This window comes from Choloepus didactylus, chromosome 2 (assembly GCF_015220235.1).
Source record: "Choloepus didactylus isolate mChoDid1 chromosome 2, mChoDid1.pri, whole genome shotgun sequence".
Lineage (NCBI taxonomy): Eukaryota > Metazoa > Chordata > Mammalia > Pilosa > Megalonychidae > Choloepus > Choloepus didactylus.
The window spans coordinates 49,070,746-49,098,219 of record NC_051308.1 but is presented as its reverse complement, the minus strand read 5'-3'; the positions used below and the strand labels follow the sequence as shown (position 1 = coordinate 49,098,219).

The 27,474-nt window shown below is 48.9% G+C and overlaps 1 protein-coding gene across 3 annotated transcripts; it reads right to left on the bottom strand.

Moving 5' to 3' along the window:
• Positions 1 to 1,744: 1,744 nt before the first annotated feature.
• On the bottom strand, positions 1,745 to 27,191 carry RD3 (retinal degeneration 3, GUCY2D regulator). Of its 3 annotated transcripts, none has more exons than XM_037811722.1 (3): positions 27,110 to 27,191; positions 9,361 to 9,670; positions 1,745 to 4,341 (listed from the first exon to the last, which is right to left on the bottom strand). In XM_037811722.1, exons 2-3 carry the CDS (start codon positions 9,654 to 9,656, stop codon positions 4,044 to 4,046), a joined length of 594 nt encoding a protein of 197 aa, XP_037667650.1. In that variant the 5' UTR covers positions 9,657 to 9,670; positions 27,110 to 27,191; the 3' UTR covers positions 1,745 to 4,043. The 3 variants fall into 3 exon arrangements, with proteins under 3 accessions (XP_037667650.1, XP_037667635.1, XP_037667643.1); XM_037811707.1 differs by lacking the exon at positions 27,110 to 27,191 and adding an exon at positions 19,855 to 20,159 and having other exon boundaries at positions 9,361 to 9,673; XM_037811715.1 differs by lacking the exon at positions 27,110 to 27,191 and adding an exon at positions 19,855 to 20,159.
• Positions 27,192 to 27,474: the final 283 nt, after the last annotated feature.

Sequence of the window (27,474 nt, the reverse complement as noted above, 5' to 3'; positions counted from 1 at the left end):
CTTTCAAATGTTAATAAAGGCATTTTCTTGATGATGAAAATATTTCTGACTGTAATGATTTTATTGGACTGGTTTATTTAGATAAAAGATTTATTTCTCCCATTCCTTTTGTACTTTGGAGAGTTTCTGTGCCTAACATCTCGGTTTCCTTTCTCCTAGTCTATCCCCTTCAGCCCTGCCCTCTGGCTGGAGTCTGGACAAAGTAAGAGCTCAGCAGGGGTCCAAAGTGGCTTCTAAGCTGTTAACCACAGTACTCTGCTCACACTGGAGAGGAAAAGGTTTGTTTCTGGAATGTAACTGTCCACATACCAAACCCTAGCTTGGAACAGAGACTGAGGTAGAAAACTTGTAAGTGTAACTGCTGGGCTTTGGGAATGTTGCATTTGTTTCAACAAGGGAATTGTAACTGGAATGCAATACAACAGAATGTGCCAGAAAACATTTTCCAACCTCTTTTGGCTTGTGAACCCCTTTCTCATTATATGTAATACTCTTGAACATCTTTAGAAATTTTCAAAAATATTTTATTTTTGCCTTGAATGTGATAAACAATTTTAGTAAATGTTTTTATTTTCAGATTAGCACCTTACTAAATGTTGTATATAATGCTAATTCAGTATAATATATAATAATATTCATAAAAAGAAACAGATGTCAAATTCCCCATTTAACAAATGATATAAGGTGCTAAATTAATTTGTAATGACTATCTTAAAAATACATGATTTATCGATGGGTAAATTTTGATATAACATTTTGGTTTTTGTTGGGGGGGTCATATGAATATTAACAGACTGAAATTCAACTACATGGTGAAAGTTGGAATCAAAACTAGGCAAAAACTTTTTCATTACCTACTATTGGAATTCTTGGAATTTTCCCTAAGTTATTTTGATAAATTGTTAGCATTTTGTTTCTAAATGGCAAAAAAGGGGGAGGGGAATTTTAGGTTGCTATTTTCAAGCATATCCCAGAAAGTGAAACTTATAGGTATGGAGAATTTTCATTTTCAGCCAGTGAAAAGTCATTTTGGTATCTTGACACTATCTCTTTTTAACATTGCTTTTCAAAGTATTAGAGAATCTTGGTTGCTGTGAAAGAATTTCAATCAAATGATTATAACAAGGATCTGAGTAAAGAGCATCTTTTGGCTAATTTGCAGAATTATTATCATTTATGAGCTGTCATTAACTTATTGCATGCAAAACTAAAGTTGCCATGAGCATTCTACATTTAAACAGTACTTCATTGTGGGAAGAATATTTCATAAACACTATATGACTAAGTATAAAACAAATTGCAACTTTCTTGTCAATGTGTGGCCCTTGATTAGCTCCTCATTTAAAGAAACAAACTGCAAAAATCGTTTGTTGGGAAAAGATTACGGAAATTTGAAATATGAACTGAATATTCAGTGATATTAAGGAATTACTGTTGATTTTATTAGGAGTGATAGTGGTATTATAGTTACATTGGGAAATCTTATTCTTTTGTGATGCATACTGAAATATTCAGGGATGTGAAATTTATGATGTCTGGGATTTATTTTTAAAAACTTCACACAAAAAAATAGTTAAAGCAAATATGGCAGAATGTTAATAACTACTAAATGTTAGTGATAGCATGTGTGGAACCTTACACTTTTCCCTCTTCTCTTCTGCGTGCTTGAAAAGTGTCACAAGTTTAAAAAAAAAAAGTAAAACAAATGTCACCTGAATAGTGCAACCCCACTTGCTCCCTCTAGTGGTGAGTGGTGTTGAGCTGCATGCACCCTCCCCTGTCAGCATCTTGAGGATGCTGGAGTGATACCCCCCCAGCCATCACCAAACACCAGCCACTCACCAGAAACTCACAAGGAGGATCTCAAACTTTCTTCTAAAGGAAAAAAGTATTTATTTATTGTTATTCAGTTTTTAAAAATAGAAATTGAAGCAGACATCATTGCTCCTCTTGACATTCCAAATCCAGAGGAACAATTTCTGGACTCACCTGTTTGCAGGACCACCAGTGTCTGAGAAGGGCTGGTGGGTTCTGCCTGTCAGGACTGAGATTGGCAGAGCTTGTCTGTGTCACACAACAATGGCAGGGAAGGCTTTCCTGCACTGCCCAGTTCTTAAATTTAAAAAGAACACCACGTTGAGTGCCTCGGGTTTTCTTTCTTTTTTTCTTTTATGGTGGAAATAGGTACATGAGGGTGGCAGGAAAGAGGGAAACAGTAGACATTCTCTTTTCCAGTCCTCTGAACGTGCCTGCCAGGCTAACCATGACATTCCATGCCCTCTGAAAAACATGCTGACCCATGTCCAGGGCACCCTGGAAGCTCACGGCTAGTAGGTCCTTTTCTAGTTCTCTCCAGCACTTTAGCTCCCATCAGCCAAGTTGTCTGCTTACCAAGGGTTGCTTCTGTCTGTTCCGAAACTTGTTTATACCAGTTGTTCTTATTGCTATGATTAATTCACAGCACATGCAAACCAATAAAGAGTAAGTGTAGAATTCCCTGATCAGACAACCCGTATTAACAAAAAAGTGTATGCAGCTCGGACCGCCATCACACGTTTGCCAACTGAGTGAATTTTTTTGTGTCTTAAGTTAAAATAAAATATGTACGTTGTTTAAGGGGTGTATTTTTATTTAAATGATTCTTGACTATCACAAATTATGTTAATGAGTCAATCAACTCCTGCAACTTGTGCTGGATGAGAGGTTTTCTACCATACTATAATTCCCCAACCAATTTGGGTGAAAATAATCCAAAAATCAGATCAGTAACTTTTTTTTCACTGGGCTAGGTTAAGGAATATATGGATATTTTTCCCCCTGTTGATTGACCTCTTCCTGGCATTTTATTTAGACTCATGTTAAGATACACTTGTATTTCTTGATCATGACTGTTAGGGGCAGTCAGTTTCCCCACCCATCCTGCCACATACTTACCCCCCAATTCAGCCCCAGAGTGTCAGGAGGCATCTGGTCTTCCAAATAGGCCATGGATGACCCACACATTGGATATTCCACATGCCCATCATCAAGATGTATTGGAAAATGGTAGGACAGTGAAGGCTATAGGGAGGCTCTTCTAGAACATTTCACTCAGGTGACTCAGGTAAAGGTTCGGGCATCATTTTCCCCGAGGAATGTCAGCAGGCAAGACCAGATACAGAAGAGACCTGAACCCTCTAGAGCAGTGAGTCCATTGGAAGGAGCTGCTAGGGACTGGCGACATCTCATGTGATGATAATGAAGGGTGAAAGTAATGGGCAACAACCCCCCCCCCAACACACGCACACACATACAGTTACCTTTCTTAGAGAGCAGCTTAGACTCCCACCCCAGTGCCAGGGTAAGAGATGGTTCTGACCTCAGGCAGGTGGAGCTCAGCCCTCGAACCTGTCCCTTCATAGCCCAGGACTCAAGGACTCAGGGACTGCAAGTAGGCATGCAGGAATGACCTCACAGCCCATGGGGGAGCTGGTTGGTGTTCAAGGGGGAAGAAGCTGCCTCTCCAGTTTCCTTATTTACTAGGTGGGGGGCGGGGGTGGATCTGGTAGTCTCTGGGGTCCCTTCCAGCTCTGATGGCCTATGCAGTGACCACCTGCAGTGGTGAGAACAGTCAATCTGCAACTGAGAGTGGGCAGATCCAACAGGCCCCTCATCCTTACACAGGGAGGAGGGGTGATGTAAGTTGGGGTCAGAACCCAGGTCTTGACAAGAAGGCAGGGCAACCCACCCCCTTCCAGATAGAAGAAGATGGGTATGGGACCCTCCTCTGTCTGCCAAGACCTCAACTCTGCGAGGAAGGTAAGGGGCCACTGCAGAGACTCATGCAGGGGTGAGAGGAGGTGGCCCCCGCAGCTCCAAGCCCTGACCCTGGACCTTGTGGCCAGTGGGGAAAGGAGGGGCATGGAGGGGTTGCTTGGTCTTACAGGAGTCTATTGGGATTGGGCCTCTTCAGCCTCCCAGTCAGGGGCTGAGGGGGAAGGTTCCAGGACCCTATTATGTCCTCTTGCAGGTGGCTCAGCTCTCAGTCAGAGGAGTGGCCAGGCTCAGTCTGCCTTCGGCACCTGGAACTCGGGCATGCTCCAGGTCCGGGGTGGTGGTGGCATGTCTCGCTCCACATCCTCTGAGATTGTGCGGATGTCACTGGTGAAGGGGTATATGCGCATGCGGGTCTTGAAGGTAGCCAGGGCCAGGCTGCCGCGGGGCCTCAGGCTCCACTGCCGTGTCAGCTTGTGGGCCTCCTCTTCCTCCTTCATCCTCTCCAGGACCTCTTGCAGCACTGAGCGGAAAAGCCGGGCCACCTCCTGCACCTCAGGCTCATGCTCTGCCATCAGCTGCCGGAACCTGGAGCCAGGAGGGGGAGAAAGCCAAGTGGGGTGATTCACCAGAGTGTGGCAGACAAGGCATGTCTAACCCTGTGGGGCATTCCCTGTGCATCCCCGTGGGCAATTCCCGTTACTTCTCCTCCCTTACTTATGAAGTGAGCCAGGAACCATCCCACCAGCCTATGTCTCTGGCCAATTGTGAGTTCAGATCCCAGCTCTGCCATCTCAATGAGCTTCAGCTTCCAGTTAGTAAACTGGGGGTAATAGCTGCCTTTTTGTGAAATTTAATAAGCTGACATATGTAAAGATCCTGCAACTTACCTAAGATTATCAATGCCAGAGTATTAACAGGAGCCCATTTCTGGCAATCCCTCCCCTACTTCTTCTTGGCACAGTGATCAGACTGAGCTCCCTGAAATGCATGTCTGACCACATTGCTGGCCTGTGATATTCCCTCTGAATCCCTGCATCACCTTCTAGGTGAGGATGAGCTCTTTGGCCTGACATACCAGGCCCTGGTGATCTGACTCCTGCTATGTCACCAAAGGACCCTACACTCCATCTAGGAGGAATCACATGTGGTTCTCCAAAAGCCCCAGATTCTCCTGGCTCCCTGTGTGGTTTCAAAAGCTGCTTCCTCTTCTTAGAGTGTCTGCTTAGAGCTCAAGAATTAGCAAGAAGAACTTCTGGGAAGATGGTGGAATAAGGAGAGACAGAACTCACTCCTCCACCAAAACACCTAGAGAACAGGCAGAAACTATCCAAAGCAGCTGTTCTGGGGCTCAGGAGACCAGGGGAGGACTGTACAACATACAAGGAAAAGCTGGATGAAGAAATGGAGAAACTGCAGTGAGTGACTCAACTAGGTGCGGATCCCAGCAACCATCACCACCCTTGAGACTGACAGCTTCTTGTTGACCCAGTTCTCACCTGGCTGGCTGCTGCAGACTGGGAGAGTTGAGGAAGCCCTCCCACCCGGGATCAGAGGGGGACACAGCACAGTTCTGATCCAACTGTTGGCTAGTGACATTGGTCCTCTGTGTCCCACAGCCTTGGCCCTTTCAAGACAGGCACCTGCAGTGCCATGAGTGCTGTTATTTCTACCTGCCTCAAAAGCAGAGGGGACAGCGGGCTAAAAAAATAATTTACCTTTGTAGGATCATGGGGAATAGGCTGCTGACAGCGCCGTCTGCTGGGTAGCTGGGAAAGTGCAGTCTTGGGAAGCTGCTTTCCTGACCCTCTCCCCAGAGCCCTTTGAAACTGGTCTGCACTCCTACATGGGACCCTGGCCCTGTTTTGACTGGCAAATACTGACAAACTAAGTGCCAAAGAAGAGCTTTAACATGAATCCAATCAACACAAAATCTTAGACAAGGTAGGGAAACTGACCTTCAGAATAATCTTATTGAGATAATCAGATGCCCAGTTACCAGCAAAAATTACAAGACATACTAAGAAACAAGAAGATACATCCAAGCCAAAGGAACAAATTGAAAAGTCAGAGGAGATATGGAATTTGGAATAATAAAAGGTGTTCAAACAAATTCTCTAAATCAATGCAAGAAGATGGCTAAAGAGATTAAGGATATTAAGAAGACATCAGGTGAGCATAAAGAAGAATTTGAAAACATACAAAGAAAAAACAGATCTCATGGGAATGAAAGACTCAATAGATGAAATTAAAAATTCACTAGAGACACACAACAGCAGATTGAAGAGGCAGAAGAAAGGATTAGTGAGCTAGAAGACAAAGCATCCAAATTAAAACAGACAAAAGAACAGATGGAGAAAAGAATGGAAAAATTTTAGCAGTGTCTCAGGGAAATGACTGACAACATGAAGAACACAAACTTATGCATCACGGGTGTCACAGAAGGAGAAGAGAAGGGAAAAGGGCCAGAAAGACTATTTGAGGAAATAAGGACCAAAAATTTCCCAACCCTCATAAAAGATAAGAATATGAAAATCCAAAAAGAATAAACTCCCATAGACCTACTCCAAGACACATACTAATCAGAATTTCAACTACCAAAGATAAAGAGAGAATTCTGAAAGCAGCAAGAGAAAAGTGATCAGCCATTGTACCAGATTGTATATATAATGTCTCCCATGAAAAGCCATGTTCTTTGATGCAATCTTGTGGGGGCATACATATTAGTGTTAAATAAATTGGAATCTTTGGATTAGGTTGTTTCCATGGAGATGTGACCCACCCAACTGTAGGTGATAACTCTAATTAGATAATTTCCACGGAGGCATGGCCTCCCTCTTTTAGCATGGGCATTGATTAGTTCACTGGAGCCCTATAAAAGCTCAGACAGAAGGAGCTCATAGCTCGCAGCAGCTGAGGGACACATTTTGAAGATGGCCGTTGAAAGGTGACACTGAAATTTTGGAGAACGCCACTTTGAAACACAACCTAGAAACAAGCAGATGCCAACCACATGCCTTCCCAGCTAACAGAGGTTTCCTGGATGCCAATGCCCTTTCTTCAGTGAAGGTACCCTATTGTTGATGCCTTACCTTGGACACTTTATGGCCTTAAGACTGTAACTTTGTAACCAAATAAACTCCCTTTATAAAAGCCAATCCATTTCTGGTGTGTTTGCAAAATGGCAGCATTAGCAAACCAGAACAGTCATTTACAAGGAAACTGCAATGAGATTAAGAGTGGATTTCTCATCAGAAACCAAGGAGGCAAGAAGGCAGTGGTATAATATATTTAAGGTACTGAAAGAGAAAAACTGCCAGCCAAGAATTCTTTATCTGGCAAAACTGTTCTTCAAAATTGAAGGGGAGTTTAAAATAGTCACAGATAAATGGAAGGTAAGAGAACTCATTAACAAGAGTCCTGCCCTACAAGAAACACTAAAGGGAATACTGCAGGCTGAAGAGACAAGACAGGAGAGAGAGGCTTGGAGAAGAGTATAGAAATAAAGATTATCGGTAAGGGTAACTGAAAGGATTAAAAGAGAGACAAAAATAAGATGTCATAAAAAAGCCAAAGGATAAAATGGTTAAAGTAAGTGCTGCCTTTATAGTAATAACATTGAATATTAATGGATTAAACTTTCTAATCCAAAGACACAAATTGGAAGAATGGATTAAAAAATATGACCCATCTATATGCTCTCTACAAAACACTCATCTTAGACCCAAGAATACAAATAGGTTGAAAGTGAAAGGCTAGGAAAAGATATTCCATGCAAACAGTAACCAAAAAAAGAGCTGGGGTAGCTATACTAATATTGGACAAAATAGACTTTAAATACAAACATGTTATAAGAGACAAGGAAGGACATTATATATTAATAAAAGGGTCAATCCACTAAGAAGAAATAACAATCATCAATATTTATGCACCTAACCAGAGTTTCCCAAAATAAATGAAGCAAACACTGGCAAAACTGAAGGGACTAATAGATATCTCTACAATAATAGCTGGAGAATTCAAAATACCACTCTAGCAATAGGTAGAACATCTAGACAGAGGATCAATAAGGAAACAAAGAACTTGAATAAAATGATAAATGAACCATACCTAACAGACATTTATAGACGATTACACCCCCAAACAGCAGGATATACAGTCTTCTCAAGTGCACATGATTGTTCTCCAGAATAGACTATGTATTGGGTCAAAAAAACCACACAAAACAAACAAAAAACAAACAAAAAAAAAAAACTCAGTAAAGTTTTAAAAGATTGAAATTATACAAAGCACCTTTTCTGATCACAATGGAATGAAGGTGGAAATCAATAACAGGCAGAGAATTGGAAAATCCACAAATATTTAGAAGTTAAGATACTTTTAAACAATCAATGGGTCAAAGAAGAAATCACAAGGGAAATCAGTAAATCTCTTGAGATGAATGAAAGCAAGAACACAACGTATCAAAACATATGGGATGCAGCAAAGGCAGTTCGGAGAGGGAAATTTATAGCCTTAAATGCCTACATTAAAGAGGAAAAAACAGCTAAAATCAAAGAACTAACTGCACACCTGGAGCAACTAGAAAAAAAAACCCAGCAAACTAATCCCAAAGCAAGCAGAAAGAAAGAAATAACATAGGCTAGAGCAGAAATAAATGAAATCAAGAACAAAACAAAAATCAATAGAAGATTCAATAAAAACAAAAGTTGGTTCTTCGAGAAGATCAATAAGATCAACAAGCCCTTAGCTAGACTAACAAAGAAAAAAGAGAAAAGACGTAAATAAATAAAATTAGAAATGAGAGGGGTGACATTACTACTGATACCACAGAAATAAAAACAATCATAAGAGGATACTATGAACGTCTATATGCCAACAAATTTGTCACCTTAGATGAGATGGACATCTTCCTAGAAACACATGAACAACCTACACTGCCTATAAAAGAAATGGAAGACTCAACAAGCCAATCACAAGTAAAAAGATTGAAGTAGTCATCAAAAACCTCCCAAGAAAGAAAAGTCTGGTACCAGATGGCTTCACAGGTGAATTCTGTGACTCACTCCAGTGACCTGGGCCAGGAAATGTAACAGGACAACCTTTTTTTTAATGTGTGTGTGTCCCGCCTTCCTCCTCATGCATGGAGACATTAGTTTGCCAACTCATATCCTCCCATCAGCACCGTAACCCCATGATCCATTCCCGCCCCTGTCCCCAGGGCTCCTCTGGCATCAGATACATTTTGGGCAACCTAGTGTTAAAGCTCATGTGAAATAAGATAATTGAGGAACCAGTTTTGGAGGGATTGTCTGAGAAAATGTCTCTAAGAAGGTAACACTGAAGAGAAACTGAAGAATGGAAACAAGCCAGCTCTGTTAAGATCCAGGATAACGACATTCTGGGCAGGGAAAACAGAACACTCAAAGGCCCTAGGTCTTTTCCGGTCAAAACTCATGTGCCTTCAGGAGCCACCTGCTACCACCTCTGATCCCCTAGTCTTGCCCTGGCATTCCATGGCTCGTTCAGATTCCTCCTTGGCCTTGCTCCTTAACAGATAACTGGGCCACCTGGCCTCCCTGGTTCCTGTCCCAGAGAGGGGGTTACCTGAGGATGGCGGGCCCACAGTAGGAGGGGTGGATCTTGGCGCAGACATCCTCCAGCTGCAGTCGCTCGCCGGGGCTGAGGTCATAGGTGGGCCGGGGCGTACGGGCGAGCCAGCTGTAGTCCACCCCGGTGCAGATCTTCCTGTCCGCGTGGCTGCGCTCCCGCTGCTGCCGCTCAGCCTCTCGCATCTGCCCCGCCAGCTCCATCATGAGCGTCTCTAGCACCATCTCAGCCGGGCTCCGGGGTGACAGCCGTGGCGAGGTCTCATTCCACCGGAGCCACGAGATGAGGGACATGGCCCCTCCAGGCCCTGCTGAGATACAGCAGGGGGTGCGTCTTCACTGGGCCCTTCCCATCACTTAGAGTGGGGAGCCGGAGAGGCCAAGGGGGAGGGAGGAGAGCTGGGACCCCGGGTTAGAAGCCCTGCCCCACCCACATAGTGGGGTGACCCTGGGGAGGTTGCTTAACCTCTCTGAGCAATCATTTCTAGTTTTATAAGGTGAGATAGGGCTGGAGTGAGAAGCTGCTATGAATAAAAATAAATTCGGTATGCTATAAGCAGCACCTAAAAGTAAGATACTCTTATGGTTTTAACAATTCCTAAACATCCAGATGATTGAGCCCAGAGAAAACTCCATCTCCCGAAACCCAAATAGACCAAACAGACCCCAATGGTTATCAGTCATGTGCAGGAAACACAATGTGTATGGCTGAGCATGACCTTATCCAATGATATATTTAGAACAGATGCCTACATCCTAGGCCAATCTCGGAAGAAAACACCCCGAGTCTAAAATGCTCCCAACCTATTGCTGAAGGAATCTCAGAATTGTGTGGGGCTGACATATTCCTGCAACAAACATAATTAAGCCAGTATTCATTCATCCAATCATTACACATTCATTTAGCAAGCATTAATCAAGCATTGTGTACAAATCTGTAATGTAAAAGCATGTCAGAGACCCTGCTGCCCAGGAGACATGGGATTAGATGAGTAAACACCATACCATACAGTGGAAAGAGGTCAATGTAGTTGGTGAAGCACAGGTTTGGTATTGATTGGGGAGGGCGAGGAGTGAGTGCAAACAGTGAAGGGGGTCGTGGTGGGCCTGTGGAAGAGACGCATCTGAAGGGTGAGGGCAAGCCTCAGACACGTGAGCTGATGGAGGAGGGTGTTCGAGGTGGAGGAACCCCCATGGGTCCACATGAGACGTGCACCAGGAGCCAGCTGACCAGGTGTGAGCCCCCACAGGGTCCTGTCAACAGGGGTTTGGATGAATGAATGAATGGGGAAACGAGCTGCCATCTCAGGCTTGTCCCACTGATGTCTGAGAGCCCTTCCTGGGCTGAAACCTGAAGTCGGTCCTCAGGATGCCCTATTCCCCTTCTCTGGGCCCTTCCCCACCTTCTGAGGGGCTCTTCCTTCTAGACACCGAGGATCCTCTTCCTGCCTAAACCCCCCAGATGACAGGAAAGAGACATGATGAACTTGGTCTCCACGGCACATAGGGAGGGGTATGTCGTCTCCTGAGGCCTGACTCATTTTCAGGCATTCCTCCCACCGCTCTGCACCGGCAATGCTTACCCCAAAGAAATCAATTGTTAACGGTGGAGAATCCGGCACTATTCGGAAAGTTCTTATGGGGTAGCAGTAGCCTTCTGGAATGTGACAAATCAAATCACCCAGTTTCCATGGGGACTCAACACCCAACTCCCTTAGCAACTGTCAGAATTAGGGGACCAAAAAATTTCATCCTCCACTGAGCTTTTACCAATGGGGGCCTGGGACTTACACCCTGGGCCCCTTCCTGTGAAGTAGGGAGGTGTGTTAGATTGAATCCTGTCCCCAGCAAAGCTTTGTTCAGGTCCTAACCCCAATCCTGTGGGTGTGGACGCATTTGTAAATAAGTCCTTCAAAGATCCTATTTAGATGAGGCCAGAATGAATCAGGGTGGGCCTCAACCTGGTATGACTGATGTCCTTAAAAACAGAGAAGATTTGGACAGCCAGTAGACACCAGAGAAGGGGAGAGAGACGCCGTGTGACAGAGAGAGAGATACTTCTACAAGTCGAGGAACCCAGAGGCTTTCCAGCCAGACAGCACCAGAACATTACAGACGCTGAGAGAAACTGTTGTCTGCCGATATCTTGATTTTGGATGTCTAGCCTATAAAACGGTGAGTCAATAAATCCCTGTTGTTTAAGCTAAACAGTGTGTGGCACCTGTCATAGCAGCCCTGGCAAACCAAGACAGGAGGAAGGACAGACATCAGACCCTGCTCCTGAGGCCTCTCAACTCGGCTGCTTCATGTGGCCAGAATAACCAGGGTGGGCAGCTGTTTTTTTCTGGGTGAGAGGAGGCGGGAAAGGGGTGTTCAGTGTGCTGTCCTGAGGGCCCTGAGCTCCAGGAGCCTCTGGCCAAGGTCAAGGGATTTGATCGATTCGGACATAGGGAGATGTTGTCATTGAACGCCTTCCTTTTCCTGCAGTGTCTGTGTTTTTAAAAAGTTCATGGGTCAGTTGATGGTTAACACCAGAGGAGTTGAATGGTGGCATTTAGGTGTTTGTTCATTCAGCCCCACTCCAAACAGGCAGTCACTGGTTCCCCTCAAGGCCAGTGGGGCTATGGGCTGTTTTCCGCACACGCCTTCTCTGCGTTCCTCCCCCTGCCAGGGAAGCCCACCCGTATCCGCCTGGGAGACCGAGTCCCAGAGTAGCTCCTCTCTGGAGGCTTTCCTGATCCTCTGTTCCCAGGTCAGACCCTGACCACTCTGTGTTGTACCTGACGGCACTCGGTGCAGATATTTTTCATAGCAGTCACTTTATGGAGTGCTACTGTCTAGCTCCCCCCACTCTGTAAGTCAGATGAGGGCATGGATTGTGTCTTGTGTTTCCATCCCCTGGTGCTGGGTGCATAGTGCAGTAGATGCTGAATAAATACTGAACAAATAAATGAATGAATAAATGAACAAACCAACAAATGAATACCAGGTAAGTTATCACGGTCGTGTCAAGCAGCAAGTCTCACAGATCCGACCTGCGCTGAACAAGCAGGCATGTGCCAGGAGCCATGGGAGAGCAGCTTTCCTCTGTGACCCCTCCAGGACCCCGTGGACACCTGACGGTGGCCTGGGCAGCCCCTGTGGCTTAGGGGTGCGGTGACAAGGAGAAGGGCTGTGTGTGTACCTCTTATAGGTTCAGTACTGCTCTTCCATCCTTAGGTTGGTCTCCAGGAGAGTCACTATTGCAAACTTTCAAAAAGAATATTAGCTGGGGATGGAATATTGGGCTGAGTTGGTCAGAGGACATCTGGCATCCCTGAGAATGGTTCCCCGCATCCTGCTGAGCCTCATCCTCTGATGCTGCCAAACCAGGCCCTGGCCCTCCTTCCCCAGGAAGGCTTGTTTGACTGCCCAATGTGCCCCCAATGCCACCATGCCACACTACCACCAGCACCTGGATGCTGGGCACCCCACCCCTGAGCTCCACCAGCCTGGAAGGGGCCTGAGGGAGGAAGAAGCTGAGGAGGCAGAGGGAAGAGATGCTCTCGAATGATCTCTTCATATGACCTGCGCATCCCATTAGACAGGAACGCCCTCGCCGACTGGCTAGCACGCATCCCAGCCCATCTGAAGTGCTTCTGACCACTCCTTCCTTTGGGAGATGCTGTCTCTCCCTGGTTTCCATTAGACCACACGCCCTCCACCTCCCACCTCTCTGGGAACTCCTCAGGGCCTTTGTGGGCTCCTTCCTCTGTCCTTCCCTGGGTTGCTGCCGCTTCCTGGAGTCTGAGGCTGTCTTGTGATTTTAATCAGCCTCGTTCTTTCACACATTTTCAGTGACCACCTCGGTGTGTCGATGGTTCTCAAGTCTAACTCCCAAATCATGACTCAGTTCTTCCCCACGCTCCAGATCGGGATCTCCAGGTACCTCCCGGATATCTCCCCTTGCAGGTTCCTCAACCCCCTTAAATGCAATATCCAAAGCTCCCGTCTCCCTTCTGACCGGCCCCTCCTCCTGGGCTGCCAGTGTGATGGTGGGCAGTGCCTAGTTTCCTAGGACCCAGACTGAGGTGCCACCCTTGTCTCTTCCCTTTGCCTCATCTCCAATTTCTGTTGATTCTCCCAACTTGCCCACGCTCTCTCCCTCTGCCATCGTGGCATTAGCTCAGCTGCCACCCCGACTGGTAACCCAGGGCGGATCCTCGCCATCCAGTCATCACTCTATTCAGTGAAGTGTGATCTTTCCAAAGAATAAATCTAATAATGTCACCATTTTATTCCCATGAGATACCACAGCACAAGGCATGGGGTCTGCGAGCTGTTGTTCAAGGGCCTGTCAGCCCCCCCACTCCAAAAAAAGTTTCATTGGTTTCAAAATACAAAGAGAAACCTGAAAAATTGAAATTAAATAATAATTACAAATCAGAGTTATAAAACTACTTTCAAAATATTTATTTTAAAAAATTGTAAAATGGAGCCATTTTATGTTGTTTGATATGATGTAGCCCGGGGCTCCTGACAGTAGGGACTGCGAAGGTCTTTAAATCATCCTGTATTTCAGTCCTGGGCTACTTAAGGCCATTACCTGGTTCCCTACTGCTTTTGAGATTAAACTCAGACCCTTAATGTGGCTTCAAGGCCTTTGTTGTGTGCCTCTATTTCTTCAGCTTCATCTCTTGTCAAACTTCCCCTTTCCCCTAATCCCACCCCATTCTCCTAATGTGTTCTTCTCCTTTTTGCTTTTGGGCTTTCAGGCCTTTCTATATCCCTAGAACACCTTGCAATCCCTTCAATCTCTGAATAAATTCTCCTTCAGCATGTAGCTTATACTGTGCTTCCTTTAGGAGTCGGCCCCGGAACCCCTGAGCAGGTTTCAGTGCCTCGTCCCCCTGCTCCCGGGCCCTCAGCCATAGCCCATCCCGGCAGTCACAGCGCTCTATGATTGCCTGGGTGTCCTCCTCCCTCTCCAGACTGTGAGCTACAAATCAGGTCTTGTGCCTGCAGCAAGCACTCAGAGAATGTCCACGAATAAATAAACAATGATTGTTATTTTCTAATTTATTTGGATTAATCCCAGAGTAGTGGGATTAGGGCTGCCATGTGGGGCTTTAGTCATCATTGCGTATGTGTCTGTGTGTAGACAGCTGGGTTAGAAATCTACCTAGGGAGTCCCTCCCCACCCCCCCCACCCCCCCCAAGTCTCTCACCCTTCCTAGGCTCCACTTTGAGGGACTCATCGAAGGGTCAAGCATTGCCCTCCTGGATGGGGGGCTTATTTTTCTTCTTCTTAGTCTGTATTTGCATCTGAGCTAAAAGGAGGCGGCAAGAGAGTGGCTTGGCGATAGACTGTTCTCCTGTGGCTGGTAGAAATGGATGGGGATGAAGAAGAATGGGGAAGTAGGAGTCACCGAAGATAACTTTTGCCTCCAGGACAAACTGGCCTCAGAAGATTCACACCAAGGCCACTCAAGGCCAGGCAGGGCCCTGGGGCCTGAGCCCTACACATCTGTAGGGGCCCTGGGACAATATGACAAATGGAGGCCCATAGGCCATAGCACTAAATGTTTGTAAGCTATAAATTAAGTTAACCAACTATCAAATAAAACATTCTGCTTCCCTTCCTTGTCAAAAATACCTTCACAACAACTTGGAAGGTCAGGTTCAAATTTAGAATTCTTGGACTCCTCCGAGATCCTCCCTGGAACATGGCAGCATGGGTGGGGCCAGCTCCTGGTCCTCAGCCTGCCCCCTTCTCTTCCCATCCCCAGCTCTATCCTGCACCTTGAGGGGCTTTGCAAATCTGCGTGGGGACCCTCTAGCCTCCACATCCAGGCCCGTCCACACCCCCACAAACAGCCACCTCTTTGCCCCCATCAGACCTAGGGTTGTTCTCTCTGGGGTGCAGCCCACTCTTGGGAGCCAGGCCCACAGAAAAGGCCTGTTCAGCTCCAGAAGCTCGTGCTGACTGTCTGGGCAGGGCATTCTGGATCTCAGTACTAGAGCTTGATGGAGTAGAAGTGGCCTCAGGGTGGGCACATCTACTTCTCCCATCTAGACTCCTCATCCTGCAGTGGGGTGAGGCCAGAAGCAAGCCAGGGTGGAGCCTAAGGTGCCACCCAGGCAGGTCCCTCTTCCCTGGGCTTAAGGCTTGTGCTCCCCACCAGAGTGGGCCTCTGGACACATGTTCTTTGCCACCATCTCACCCCCATCAGATGGGGGGATCCCACCTGAGTCCCTGGGATCTGTGGGCTCTCATGGGGGTGGGGGAGGGTTCTGGCTTTCCTCTTCCCCACCCCTGATGGGCTGGAGGCTTTGACAGAGGCCAGGTTTCTGCTGGAGCTATTTCTGTCTCTGGTGCCAACTGTTCTCCCAGAAGGCTGATTAAGGGCAAAGGAGGGAGGGAGGATGGAAGGAGGGAGGATGAAGAGAGAGAGGGAGAGCAGGGACAGAGAGGCTGGTGGGCAGGCCAGGAAGACCCCAGAGGTGGTTGCTTATCTCAGGACACCCCAGGGCCAGCCCACGGGTGAGACCCCGTGTGGGTCTGGGGGTTGGCATCCGATGTCAAGGTCAAGGTGTGCTTGTGAAAGATGCCCAGGAGGCTCATCAGGGCAAGAGTGATCTTCCCTGTGCACTTTGTGTAATCTGGATTCTGCCCCTGCCTTGCGCTGGATTAACCCCCATGGTGGAGCCAAGCTCCTCAGTGTCAGCTTCAAGCCTACTCACACTCCAGCTCACCCCCCGGCCATGGCAGCACCAGGGTGACCTCGGAGCCTTCCCCGAGCCTTCGCTCCCCCTGGAAAGTCTGCCCCCCACTCCATCAATGGCACAGCTCCCTCCCTTGAATACGTGGACAATAATTGAATCCTTGTTAGAAAAACATTCAGACAATTGGAGGAATTTGAATGTGAACTGGATTTTAGGGAATTATTAATTTTCTTAAGTATAAAAATGATATTATAGTTGTGGGGTACTATTGGCAACTATCCTTAGTCTTAAGGGACATTGCTGAAATGTTTATGAAGGGTCATGAAATCTGCAATGTCTCACATTTAAATAGTTCAGAAAAAAATATATATGTGTGTGTATGTGTGTGGGCATATACAGACAAATATAGAGAGGGCAAATATGACAGGCAAGAGAGAGAAGAAACCAAGCAGACAAGGAATTACGATACCACTGAAGGGCACACGCAGGAAGCTCCCAGCGTGCACTGGCTCTGTAACTTTGTTCAAGCTCCTTAACTAGCTGGGCCTTGGTTTCCACATTTATAAAATGGGGTTAACACGCCTGCCCAGCCCACTTCATAGGGTTCCTGGGAGAATCAAGTGAGAGAGCATGTGAAAGCACCCCACAAACTGTGCAATTCTATGCCACAATCAGCCGCTGAAATAATCAGGTAAAGTCATGACTAAAGAAGTCGGAGTGTCTGGAGAGATGAGGGACATGTCACGGGGCTGTGCCTTTGTCCCTGCCCTATTCCATTTATACAAGTAGCTGGAGAGAAGAGAGTGACACAGTGACAGCCAAATCTGAGGTTGGCGCAAAGTGACAAAAGAAGGTTGCTAGCCAGCTGGGATGGTGGGCTGAGGACCGAGTGGTCTCTAAAGCCCCTCCAAGCCCTGTGGTCCTCTGTGAGAATCTTGGGACTGTGCTTCCCCACAGTCTAGGGGCAGGAGGTTGGGGCGGAGTTGCTTGTCATCCATTTAATCGGCCTTCTTTGCCGTCTTCGCACAGACCCTCTGCCAAGGTTGGGGCCTGGGACTCAGTCCCCTCCCCAGCCTTGGTCCGTCACCAGCTCAGACGAGGCAGGCTGGTGCTGGGGAGGGAGTGCAGGGTTTAGCCCAGAAAATCTGGGTTCAAGTCCTGTGCCCTGCCCTTCCCTGCCATGTGCTGCTGGTGTCCGAGTCTCCTTCGTTGCTCTGAGCCTCAGTTTCCCCAACTGTAAGATGGAGTATACGGGTCCCTACTTCACTGGGATACTGTGAAGATCAAATGGGGTAATTTGCCTGTAAATACTTTATAAAATAACAAGAATTTGGTTCATCTAGGGTTCTTACCCCAGGTCCATGGGGAGAATTCAGAAGATTATGGACTTGGATGGGAAAAAATGCATCTTAATTTCCACTAACCTTTAACTGAAATGCAGGGCTTCCTTCCTTTATGAAGGTGGCCACCACAGCAGTATCAGCAGCACCTGTGGCTCTCTCCGGCAGAAATTACAGATATTTTCATATGACTTTATAGTTATTCTTAAAATATCATTTCCGCTCATCACTACCATGAAATCACAGCATTTATTAGATCTGCTACTAGATATTATTTTGAATGTGAAATAAAGCAGATATATTACCATATCCCAAACTGTTTTTTAAAAATATTTGATAACTGCATTTCAATATAGCTGGTTTCCTTTATAATCCCATGAACTTAATTTTAGGCATTTGGAAACATTCTTCTGAGAATGCATCCATAGGCTTCAATGACTCCCAAAGGGGCCCATGGCACAAAAAGCAAAGGACCCCGGGCTTGGGGCAGGTTGATCCCCACCTTGTTCATGGTGCTGGGAGAGGTGAGCCTCCCTGTTGAAAGAGAAAGCTCAGGTGGGGGAGCCTCCGGTTTCCCCAGCCAACAGCAGGAAAGCCCTCTCAGGTTCTCTGCCCCGTGCCACCACGCAAGCCCTTTCTCTTTCTTTCTCTGCTCTTCCCTCTCCCCCCTCCCCTTTCCCTTCATTCCCCGTGCACCCCCACACTCTCAGAACCATCCCTTCAGCCTATTTTCGAGCATCTCTAAGGAGAATGTCTCTTCCACTTCTCCCTGGGCGTCACCAATACCAGCTGTGGCTCCTTAGATACTCTGGAAAAACCATCCCCAGGCCTCCAGGGCAAGAGGAGTCTGGTTTCAGAACCCTTAGCAGTGGGGTTGGGGGTTGGGGGGACCTAGGGAAGTCTCAGTACCGGGAACAATGGTGGGGGGGGGCGTGGCCTCCGAGCTGGAAGCGAGACTCTGAGGGAGGCCTGGAGAGAGGGACGTTGTTTTCTGCATACAAAGGGAGCCATGCCCAGGGGACCCAGCCTAGGCTCCTCCACCTCTGGAGCTGGGCTCTTGTCAGCCCGCGCTGGGGGTTTGCAAGGGGCTGTCCCAGGACACCAGCCACTTCACTGAGCATGCAAGAGAGCTGCTGAAGCTGGCCCGCGGCTGCTGAGCAGAGGCCTTGCAGGGAGAACAGAGAGCAGATGCTCCGCTCTTTGACTAACCTTCCTCCCGCCCTGTTTTTGCCAAGACCCAAGGCCAACTTCACAGACAACAAATTGACCTTATTTCTCTTTGGCAGATTTGAAAAATAACCTACAACCTATAAAGCCAGGTGAGACTCAACCAGCCTTATGGCTCCCCTGCTCACTCGGCAAACCTGCTCATCTTTCAAGACCCGGCTCATGGATCCTCTCTCCCTGCAGCCTGACCTCCCTGCCCTCCACTGAGGTGGACGTGAACCCTGTGCACCTGCTGGTGCCTGCACAAAAGCCTGTCGTCACAGCATCTACAACAAACATGTCTCATGCTTTTTGGTTTATATTTCTCTCTCCTCCACCAGGCAATGAGCTCTTAGAGGGCAAGACTTGTATTTATTAAATCTGCTGGCACACAATAAGCACTTGATAAATGGTTCCTGAGTGAATGAATGAATGGATGAATCGTCATCAGTCCTCTTCATCCTGAGGCAGAGGTGCCACGGGGTGGGGGTGGGGGGCAAGTGGGAGCTTGCCCAGCACTCAGGTCCGACTTACCACAATTTAAGGGGCCCAATCCCCAAGAAACTCCACCCTGACCCTGCATTCGCAGCACAGTCTTTCCTTCCCAAGCCGGGCCCTCTCCCTGCAGCCCACCTTGCACCTGTTCCAGGCCCTCTCTCCTGGGTGTGTTACTGGGAAATCACAGCCCACTGCAAGGTGAGGAGGACTGAGGCCCACAAGTCACCCAAGTGCCTTGGTCACTGCCGGGTCCCTCCAGCCTGCCCTGTGCCTCCTGCTTGGTAGGCATTCAAGTCCTGTTCTCAAATCGATGATAAAATCTCTGAGTTGGGTTTCACACTTCCTCCCCCTGCCTTTGTCCTCCGTAAAAGCAGAATAGAAAATGCTGGGGGCTGGGTTCTCCCAGAGAGGCTTGCTGGTTCCAGAAGAGACAAGAGCTACAGCTTCCCGCGAGTTTATGAAGCCAGACCAGACCCTGGCCTCGGAGTACTGCAGAGCACCTCAGCTCCTACGGAACTGTTGGGGACTAAAGGGGGCTCCCTGTGGCCATCTGGGCCCAGGGCCCTGGACTCAGCCTGTCCAATAGGCTGTCCCCACCTGGGGCCACCCCTGAAGCCACCCTTCCCAGCTCCAGGACATCTGAGGGGCTGGCTTGCCCGACCTGCCCTCTAACTTCTAAGGGTGCGCTGACCTCGGGATGGGGGTGGGGGAGCCACCGGCTCCTGGGGAGACTTCCCTCTTACCTGGCTTTCAGAGGTCAGCCTCCGCTGAGGTGAAAGCACGCAGCGGGGGTCCCGCTTTCTGCTTCCCAGGCTGGGAGAGGACAGCATCTGGATCTTTTCAGGGAAAAGCAGAAAATTCCGCAGCCATGGCAGAGCAGGGGAATGGAGGGCAGACTACATTCTAACCTTCTCCCTTCTCTTTCTCTTCTGCTGCTGGCTGCTGCCTCCTTCTTTTTCCTGTCTTTCTGTCTCTAGAAGTTTTGCTAAGAGAAAACAACACGGACCAGAGGAAGGATCCAGGCTCGGCAGGTGTTTGTGGATTTGTGCGTCTGTGTGTGCATGCATGTGTGTCCCAGGAGGCTTGAACCACAGCTTCCCTGATGAACCTCGGAGGCAGGCGGCTCCTGATTTGTGGTTGCCGTGGAGACCCATAAGCCTCTTTAACTTCCAGCAGCATTATCTGTAGAGGGAACCTGTCTGACCTGACACAGACGCCTGAGGAGACCAGGCAGGGAGCAAGGGCCTGCGCCCAGATGGCATTCCGCCCCTTCCGCCACAGCCCGCGCTCAGCGTCGGGTAAACTGAGAGCAAGGTCATGCTCTCCCGACACTGCAAAGCCCTGGGCGAACCTGCTGCTGGCAGCTGTTTCCAGCTTCCCGGGTGGTTCCCGAATGGAGAACACCCCTCTCCACCTGCTCCCTGCAACTGGAGAGGGAGGACTCGAAGCCGAGGGCAGGGGACTGGGAAGATACATTTGCTCCTCATCTTTGCCCTCCACATCCCTCACCTGGAAACCACTATCCTCCTTCATGTGTATTCAAATTCTCTCTTCCCCCAGGGAAAGCTCAAGTGCAGAAAGAGCTGACTTTCTAGAGGAGGACTTGGGTTCAGGAAATAATCCAGGGTGAAGTGGGAACGTGAAACTTGGCGTATTGATTGAGGTATTTGAGGCGACATGTGGGGCCGGCAGAAGCCTTTGGTTGCCGTTCTCTAGCCTCCTGCACTTGGGTCTGGGACTCCTGCCTGTCTCTGCTCTTTGGACACTGTCGTTTGCAGACTGTTCTGGCTACGGGCCATGTGTAGACCAGCCTGCAATGAACCGATGTTGGGTGGCACTGAGTAGATGCCACGCTGCACCCTGAGGGGTTAAGGTACTGTGGCAGGCACTGAGCTGCATTATAATAGGCATTAGGTGGTGCTGTAATGGGCACCTGGTGATGCCGCGGCTTCTGGATACATCCAGCTTCGATTGTGTCAAAAATAAACCAGAACACACAGCCAAGCAGAAATGAAATTCTGGCTGATGAAACGCACTCGGATTGCCCACCTGCCGGCCTGTCCTGCAGGTTCTGATTTCTCCCCTCAGGAAATGTGCCATTTTGTGTTGCTTCATACTGGTCCCACGAGGCACATCTGCCTCCCCTCCTCATTCATCTTCCCAAGCAGGTATCTTGAGTGGGAGCTGGACCATAGACTTCTCTTGACCAGTTCACAACATGACAGCACTAAAGATTGGGAGGATCACTTGGGGATGAGGACACGCCCACATTTTGGAAGCTGGAGCTGACCTCCTCTGACCCATGGCTCCCAGGTGGCCCCCACCCCAGGGCCAGCTAAGGTCAGAGCAACCTGCAGGCAGGTAAGTGGCAGTCCCCAACTCCGAGCACCCCACCCGTCTCCTGGCACCGCCCTAAGGAGCACAGCTCAGAGATCCAAGGGCAGAAATTCCAAGGCATTGCTATGCCAAGGGGAAGGGAGCAAGGGGGTGAGAAGTTTCTGCCTTCTCTTTGGGAAAATTGCTAGAAGCAATAAGAAGAAGGGGCCAATGACCAAGTCACATACTCATGCATGCAACATGTACTTCTAGAGCACCCATTCTGTGCCTGGCACAGTGCTAGGAGCTGGCTGAGGATGGGTGGGCCCTCTGCCCTCTCTTCTCCATTAGGCTTCCCAGCCAAGCTTCTGTGAGGCCAGGCCAGGAGGGCAGGAAATGGAGGGGGCAGGTGGAGGTAGGGACAGTATTGGGCTCAGAGTGAAGGGCCTTTATCTCCCTACTGTATAAGCCTCGTGTCTACTACTGACCGGTCTATATTTGAATGAGAAAATTCATTCCTTTTCTACAGCCAGGCTTTCATCTTAACACCTCACCCTCCAACATACACAGACACACACCATAATGTAAATGAGTTCACCCAGGTCAGTGTTGGGAGCCATCGAAAAGAAAGATCCCATTGCAGAAGTGCGCCAAGGTGTGATCTTTAGGACCCCCGACCCTGTGACTCTGGGAGGCACGCACACAATGCCCAGATTTTAGCTTTCCCCCAACACAGCTGCCCCCTCCCCACTTTCCTCCCTTCGCCTGCTGCCTCTACACCAGAAGGCCAGGGCTTGGTGTTTGTGTTGACTGCTAATTTATTTTGATTCGTTAGCCTGTGGAGGCTTCGTGATTATCCTTGCTGAGTGTGAATTTGTACTGGGGAGAGGAGGTGGTCTTTTTTTTCAGTTGGCATCATGGAAGTTGCTGAAGCATAATTAAATATTCAGCAACCATTCAAACGGAGAAGCACCAGTGGGTCCCGCAACACTGCCTCACAGATGGCATTTGATTAGTAAATTGGAGCTGTGGAATTAGGAAGCCATTGGGTGTGAGGCTGGATTAAAAGCTGTGGGGAGATTAAAGAGGAGCCAGGCGCCTCCTCCCGCTCCCTCCTCCCCGGCCCCCTTCCAGGCCGTGGGGACTGCTCCAGACGTTTCTCACCTCTCCACCATGCACTGGATTTTCAGAGTCTCACAGAAGGTCTGTGTAGCCCCAATCCCGTGAGACTGAATTAAACTGACAGAATATTCATAGGTACATACCATTTACCTAGAACTCTTCTCTCTAGGTAGCTCATTTTCTATTCCGGTGGCCACATTTCCTTCTCCTGTAAAGGAAGCATGGTGTCTGACTGCAGGGAAGACAGAAGGCTCACCTCCCTCCCAGCAGGCTGGCTTAAGCCCCTGTCCCCTCTCTCCTCGCTTTCTTTTCCTTCTCTTCCCTCTAGCTCTCATTTGGCTTAAAGAAAAAGAGAGAGAGAGACATAATGCAGTTGTCATTCATTTATTCCTTAAGCATCTATTAACCATCTACTCGGTACTAAACAGCAACTTGATGCCCTATTTCCACTAAAATCATGAAACACTGACTTTTAGGTTCTGGCCCATGGCTGTGACAGACTCTAACCCGAGGACCTGAGGCAGAACTACCTAACTGCCAGAGACTAGCACTCCCCTTCCAGAGTGCAGAAATGTCTCTGGGAAGCAGCCATCCAACCAGGGACTTTATTCCCCAGCACCCCCACACCAAGGTGGGGCTGTGTGATGAGAATGTGTGTGGAAGGGGTGGGTGCCACTTCAAGGCCTGGCTTATGAAAACCTCCTGTGCAATGCTCCACACTCCCCCTCTCCCATCTGCTGACCATCAGCCAAGGACCCTGAGGCCCTGGGGATGGTAGAGCCACAATTTTAAAGAAGCCTTAGTCCCTAAGGCATCACATGGAAGGCTGCCCACCAACTGCCCACGTTGAACTCTAATATGTGCACTATACATAAACTCTAATAAACACTCATTGGGTCAAGCCACTGAGATTTGGGGCTTCTCTGTACATCGAGTTGGCCAAACCAGAGCTGGTAGAGGACCCCCGCGAGAAGGGACACATGTGGGACTTTTCTTCCTGGCATGTTCCTTCCCAGTTTTTCCAACTTCACCCCAAAGACATGGCTCCATGCCCATCTTGTCTCCTGCCTTTACACGTGACACACCCTCTGCCTGAAACGCCCTTCCAGCTGGGCAAGGCTTTCTCATCCATCAACGTTTAGCTCTAATGAGAACACCTCAGATGATGTTCCCCTGCCTTCCTCTCCACTCTCAGAGGCTCCGGTTCTTGCTTCTGCACGTGCTTTTTGTACATTTGATTTGGCATCCCTGAAAACTAAGAGCTCCTCAAGGACAAGGAACCTGAGACCCAGCACATAGTAAAAGCTAAACACGTGTTCGTTGGGCACATGATTTAATGGCAATTGCTGTGGCGCCCGGGCATGGTCCCCATGCTGAGCAAATGCCACAGACCTGCTCTGTGCTCTCCTGAACCTGTGAGTGTCAGGAAAGATGAACCATCCCAGACTCAAGGACCCCCAGACGACGGACGCAGGCCAGGCAGGAATGTTCCCCCAGACGCTAAGGTCACTGAGGGACAAGGTGTGAGCATCCCAGGGGAGGCGAGCGAGGGGCGGGCAGTAGAGGGCAGTGGAGGGCTCTGGCGTCTAAGCCCAGGGCCACGCAGGACAGGACTAAGACAAGCAGGGGAGCCCCCTCAGCTCAACCTGGATATGGCCCAGGGGGGAGGCAGAACAATGGAAAGTGATGGGAGGAGAGTGAGCTGGGTGAGCAGTGCAGGGAGAACAAAACCCACAGAGGAGCAGCTGAATAGGGGATCTTGGGGGAGGTACTCACGTGCGGCCACAGAGCAGGTGTCCTGGGGCTTAGGAAGGAAAAGGGCGCTGTTAGTGAGAGATGTGGTAGGTAGGACGTTTCGTGTAGGATGAAACAAATTGTCACAAGTGGGCCTTAATAGATTCTGAAATCAGTTCCTTCTAACATCCTTCTAATCAGAAGAATATCAGTGTGTCCAGAGCAACGATAACAGCCTTACAGTAAGTACATTGCCTGACTACTGGGGGGCCACCCACACTTGGTGTGGAGAGTGGAGGAGAGGGGCGGATTGCTTTGAAATTCTGACCTGGACAGCAGAGCAGATGGTGGTGAGACATGGTCATGGGATGAGGAGCAGGCTGGGGGTGGATGGCCAGCTGGGTTCTGGCTCTGTGAGGGTGGGGAGATTTCACACCACCCAGTGATCAGCTCCAGGCATGGCTCTGGAGTGCAGAAGGAAGGGCTTAAAGATACAGACCTAGTAGTCACTGGGGTGGAGGTGGAGGTGGAGGTTCCACCATGGGCACAGCGAGCAAACTCAGCCACCCAGGACCAGAGGAGAAGGGGACCTGGGACTGATCTAAGCGGCCAGTGGAGGAACAGGCTGGAACACTTCTTTCAGCTGCATTCCTGCCAAGCAGTATGTAAAGAAACAACGGAAACCAAGCACACTTTGGTGATGCAAATTTCCCCAATGTTCCCAGTGATCCCTGGACCCTGGCAAAATTCTAGACTCTATTAAACAAGCAGTGTGTGAGCATTTAGAAAAGGAAGTGGAGTTCATGCAGAGTTAGCAGATGTTTATTGGCAACAGGTCAGGGCAAACTACCCCCGAGAGACTGAGGAAGCTTGGCTAGGGGACAGTAGTGATGTCTCTGGTGCCCTCCTCACATCCCCTTTGCCCCCCACTGCTTTCGGGGCAGCTCTGGCTGGTGATGCTGTTGGAGTGCAGAGGTTCCCCTCACTGGCAATGCTCTGCTCAAACTCACAGCCACCTTTCCGCTTTCTGGAGCCGAGGAAGCCCACTGGACCCAGGTGCAAATGCAATCTTCAACCAGTGGGCAGTGGGGGGTGGTGGATAAATGCTCCCGACTGCCGCCCTTCAATGGACTGTTTTGGAAGTCATGTTGTTGCAACTCTCAACAGGTCCTCAGGGAATCAGACCCTGATTCCTTACAACAAACCCTGATGCTGGTTTTCCCCCTCCCTGTCTCACTCTCCCTGCATCCTCACTCTAGCTCTCTAGATCACCTCCCAAATTACCATCTATATCCAAGTCCTTGTCCCAGGCTCTGCCTCTGGGACAAAGAGAGAAAAAGTAAAAAATGTAGGGGAGGTCTGTGACAAGAAATGCCACAGACAGCTCAAAGAGAAGGATGCTCTGGAAGGGACATTAACAACAGAGAGTGTAGATCACTGGGGGACACGCTGTTGGAACACAGGGGTGGAGCCAGGACCCCTGGGCAACCACCCGACTCACAGATTCTGTTCTTGCTCTCTGTGACACTGGCACAGGGCTCACCACCTCCCTCATTCTCTAGGAAGAAACCACCCACACAAAAGCATTTCTTAAACCAGAGTTAACTGAAGATTTTACAGAAAAGCCAGAGGAAGGCGATTTCATTACATCCTGCACAACAAACCGCCAATTCTCCTTGGACATTGACTCTTCTGCTCAGCCCCTCTCTCCAACCACCACGAGGTCTCCCCTTTCTGATGGTGGCCCTCGGCCCTGCTGGCCCTGCCTCCCCACACCTTGATATCCCTCCCCAACATGGCTGGGCCAATTTCTTTCACAAAGGTTGGCTAAGCACACACTTTGTGCCAGCGACAGAGCCAGGTGCCAAGGGAGGAGGTAGAGAAGGCAGGCCCATCTGTGCTCGTGCAGGGCACACAGCCCAGAGGAAGGGAGCAAGGCCGTGTGCAAATGGGCAGGGGCAGGGGGCTGCAGAGACCCAGAGATGCCCCTGGAGAGCAGCTCCTGGCTCCCACTCCGTCATCATGCGCTGGACTCCCTTGTCCCTTGGTTGCTCAGCTGAGAATCTCAGAAAGGCAAAACAGGAAGTGGCTCAGATGCCCTTTAGGCCCACACCTGCTGTGATAATGGAGTCAGAAATGGCAAGAAACTTGCTCATACTGCACAGCAAGTAAGTAACAAAGCCAAGGTGATAACCTATACCTTTATTCCAAACCACGGCCCTGCCCACTGCTGCCTTTGTGGCATCAACAAATCAGACAGAAGCCCTGGGTGGATATACCCTGAGCCTCAACCATGAACATCAAACCTATCTAATTTTCTGTGTGCAAAAAGAATACCCACTTTTATCTGGAAAGAGTGAGGAGGAAGCTCTCGCATGCATGCATGCGTGTGTGTGTATGTGGTGGGTGGAATTCCATGATACTTTCTCTTTTCATAGTCCTGGAGGGCTTCTTGGAAGAGGAGGTAAATCAGCAGTCACCCAAATGACAGATGCTGTTGGGGCTGAACAAGGAGAATCCAGGGACAGGAGGGGTGGGGACTGGACCAGAAATCTGGGCGGATGTAGGAATCAGAATGCGTGGAATCCCCGCAAGCCCTGCTGAGCACCTGTCCTCGCTAAGGCCCTGTGCCAGCTGCTGGAAATTGCCAGAAAGCAGCGGCAGGCTCTGCGAGTCTCTTTCACCAGCACCCTTGGCTAGTCCCCAGAAGAAGGTAAGCCAGGGGCACTTTAACCGCCTCTTGCCTGCCAAGGAAGAAGACAGTGTAGCCATCTGACCAACCAAAAAAAAAGCAGAGAGGGCTACAACCCCAAACTGCGGACTCACCGAGGTTGAGGCACCAACCGGCTTCTTGCCGGGGCAAAGGGCCCCTTTCGCTTCGCGGTGGAGGCCGCTTGCCTTGGAACGCTGCTGGACACCTGGGCCAGTCTCTGTAAACAGCACAGAGAGGAAATTGGAAACAGATGCTGACAAAACAAGATTCAGACGCTCACTCTGACACATACTGGAAACAATGTAATTGTCCACAGTGGAGGAGCTGCTTAGTTAATTGGGGTGAACCGATATTCCAGACTTTACCAGCCATGAAACAATAATTAACGACAAAACTTGCTTCTCAATTCCCATTCTGTGATTAAAAGAAAAAAAAAGAACCCACCATGGCACGTGGACAAAGCTAAGGTGGTGAGGTG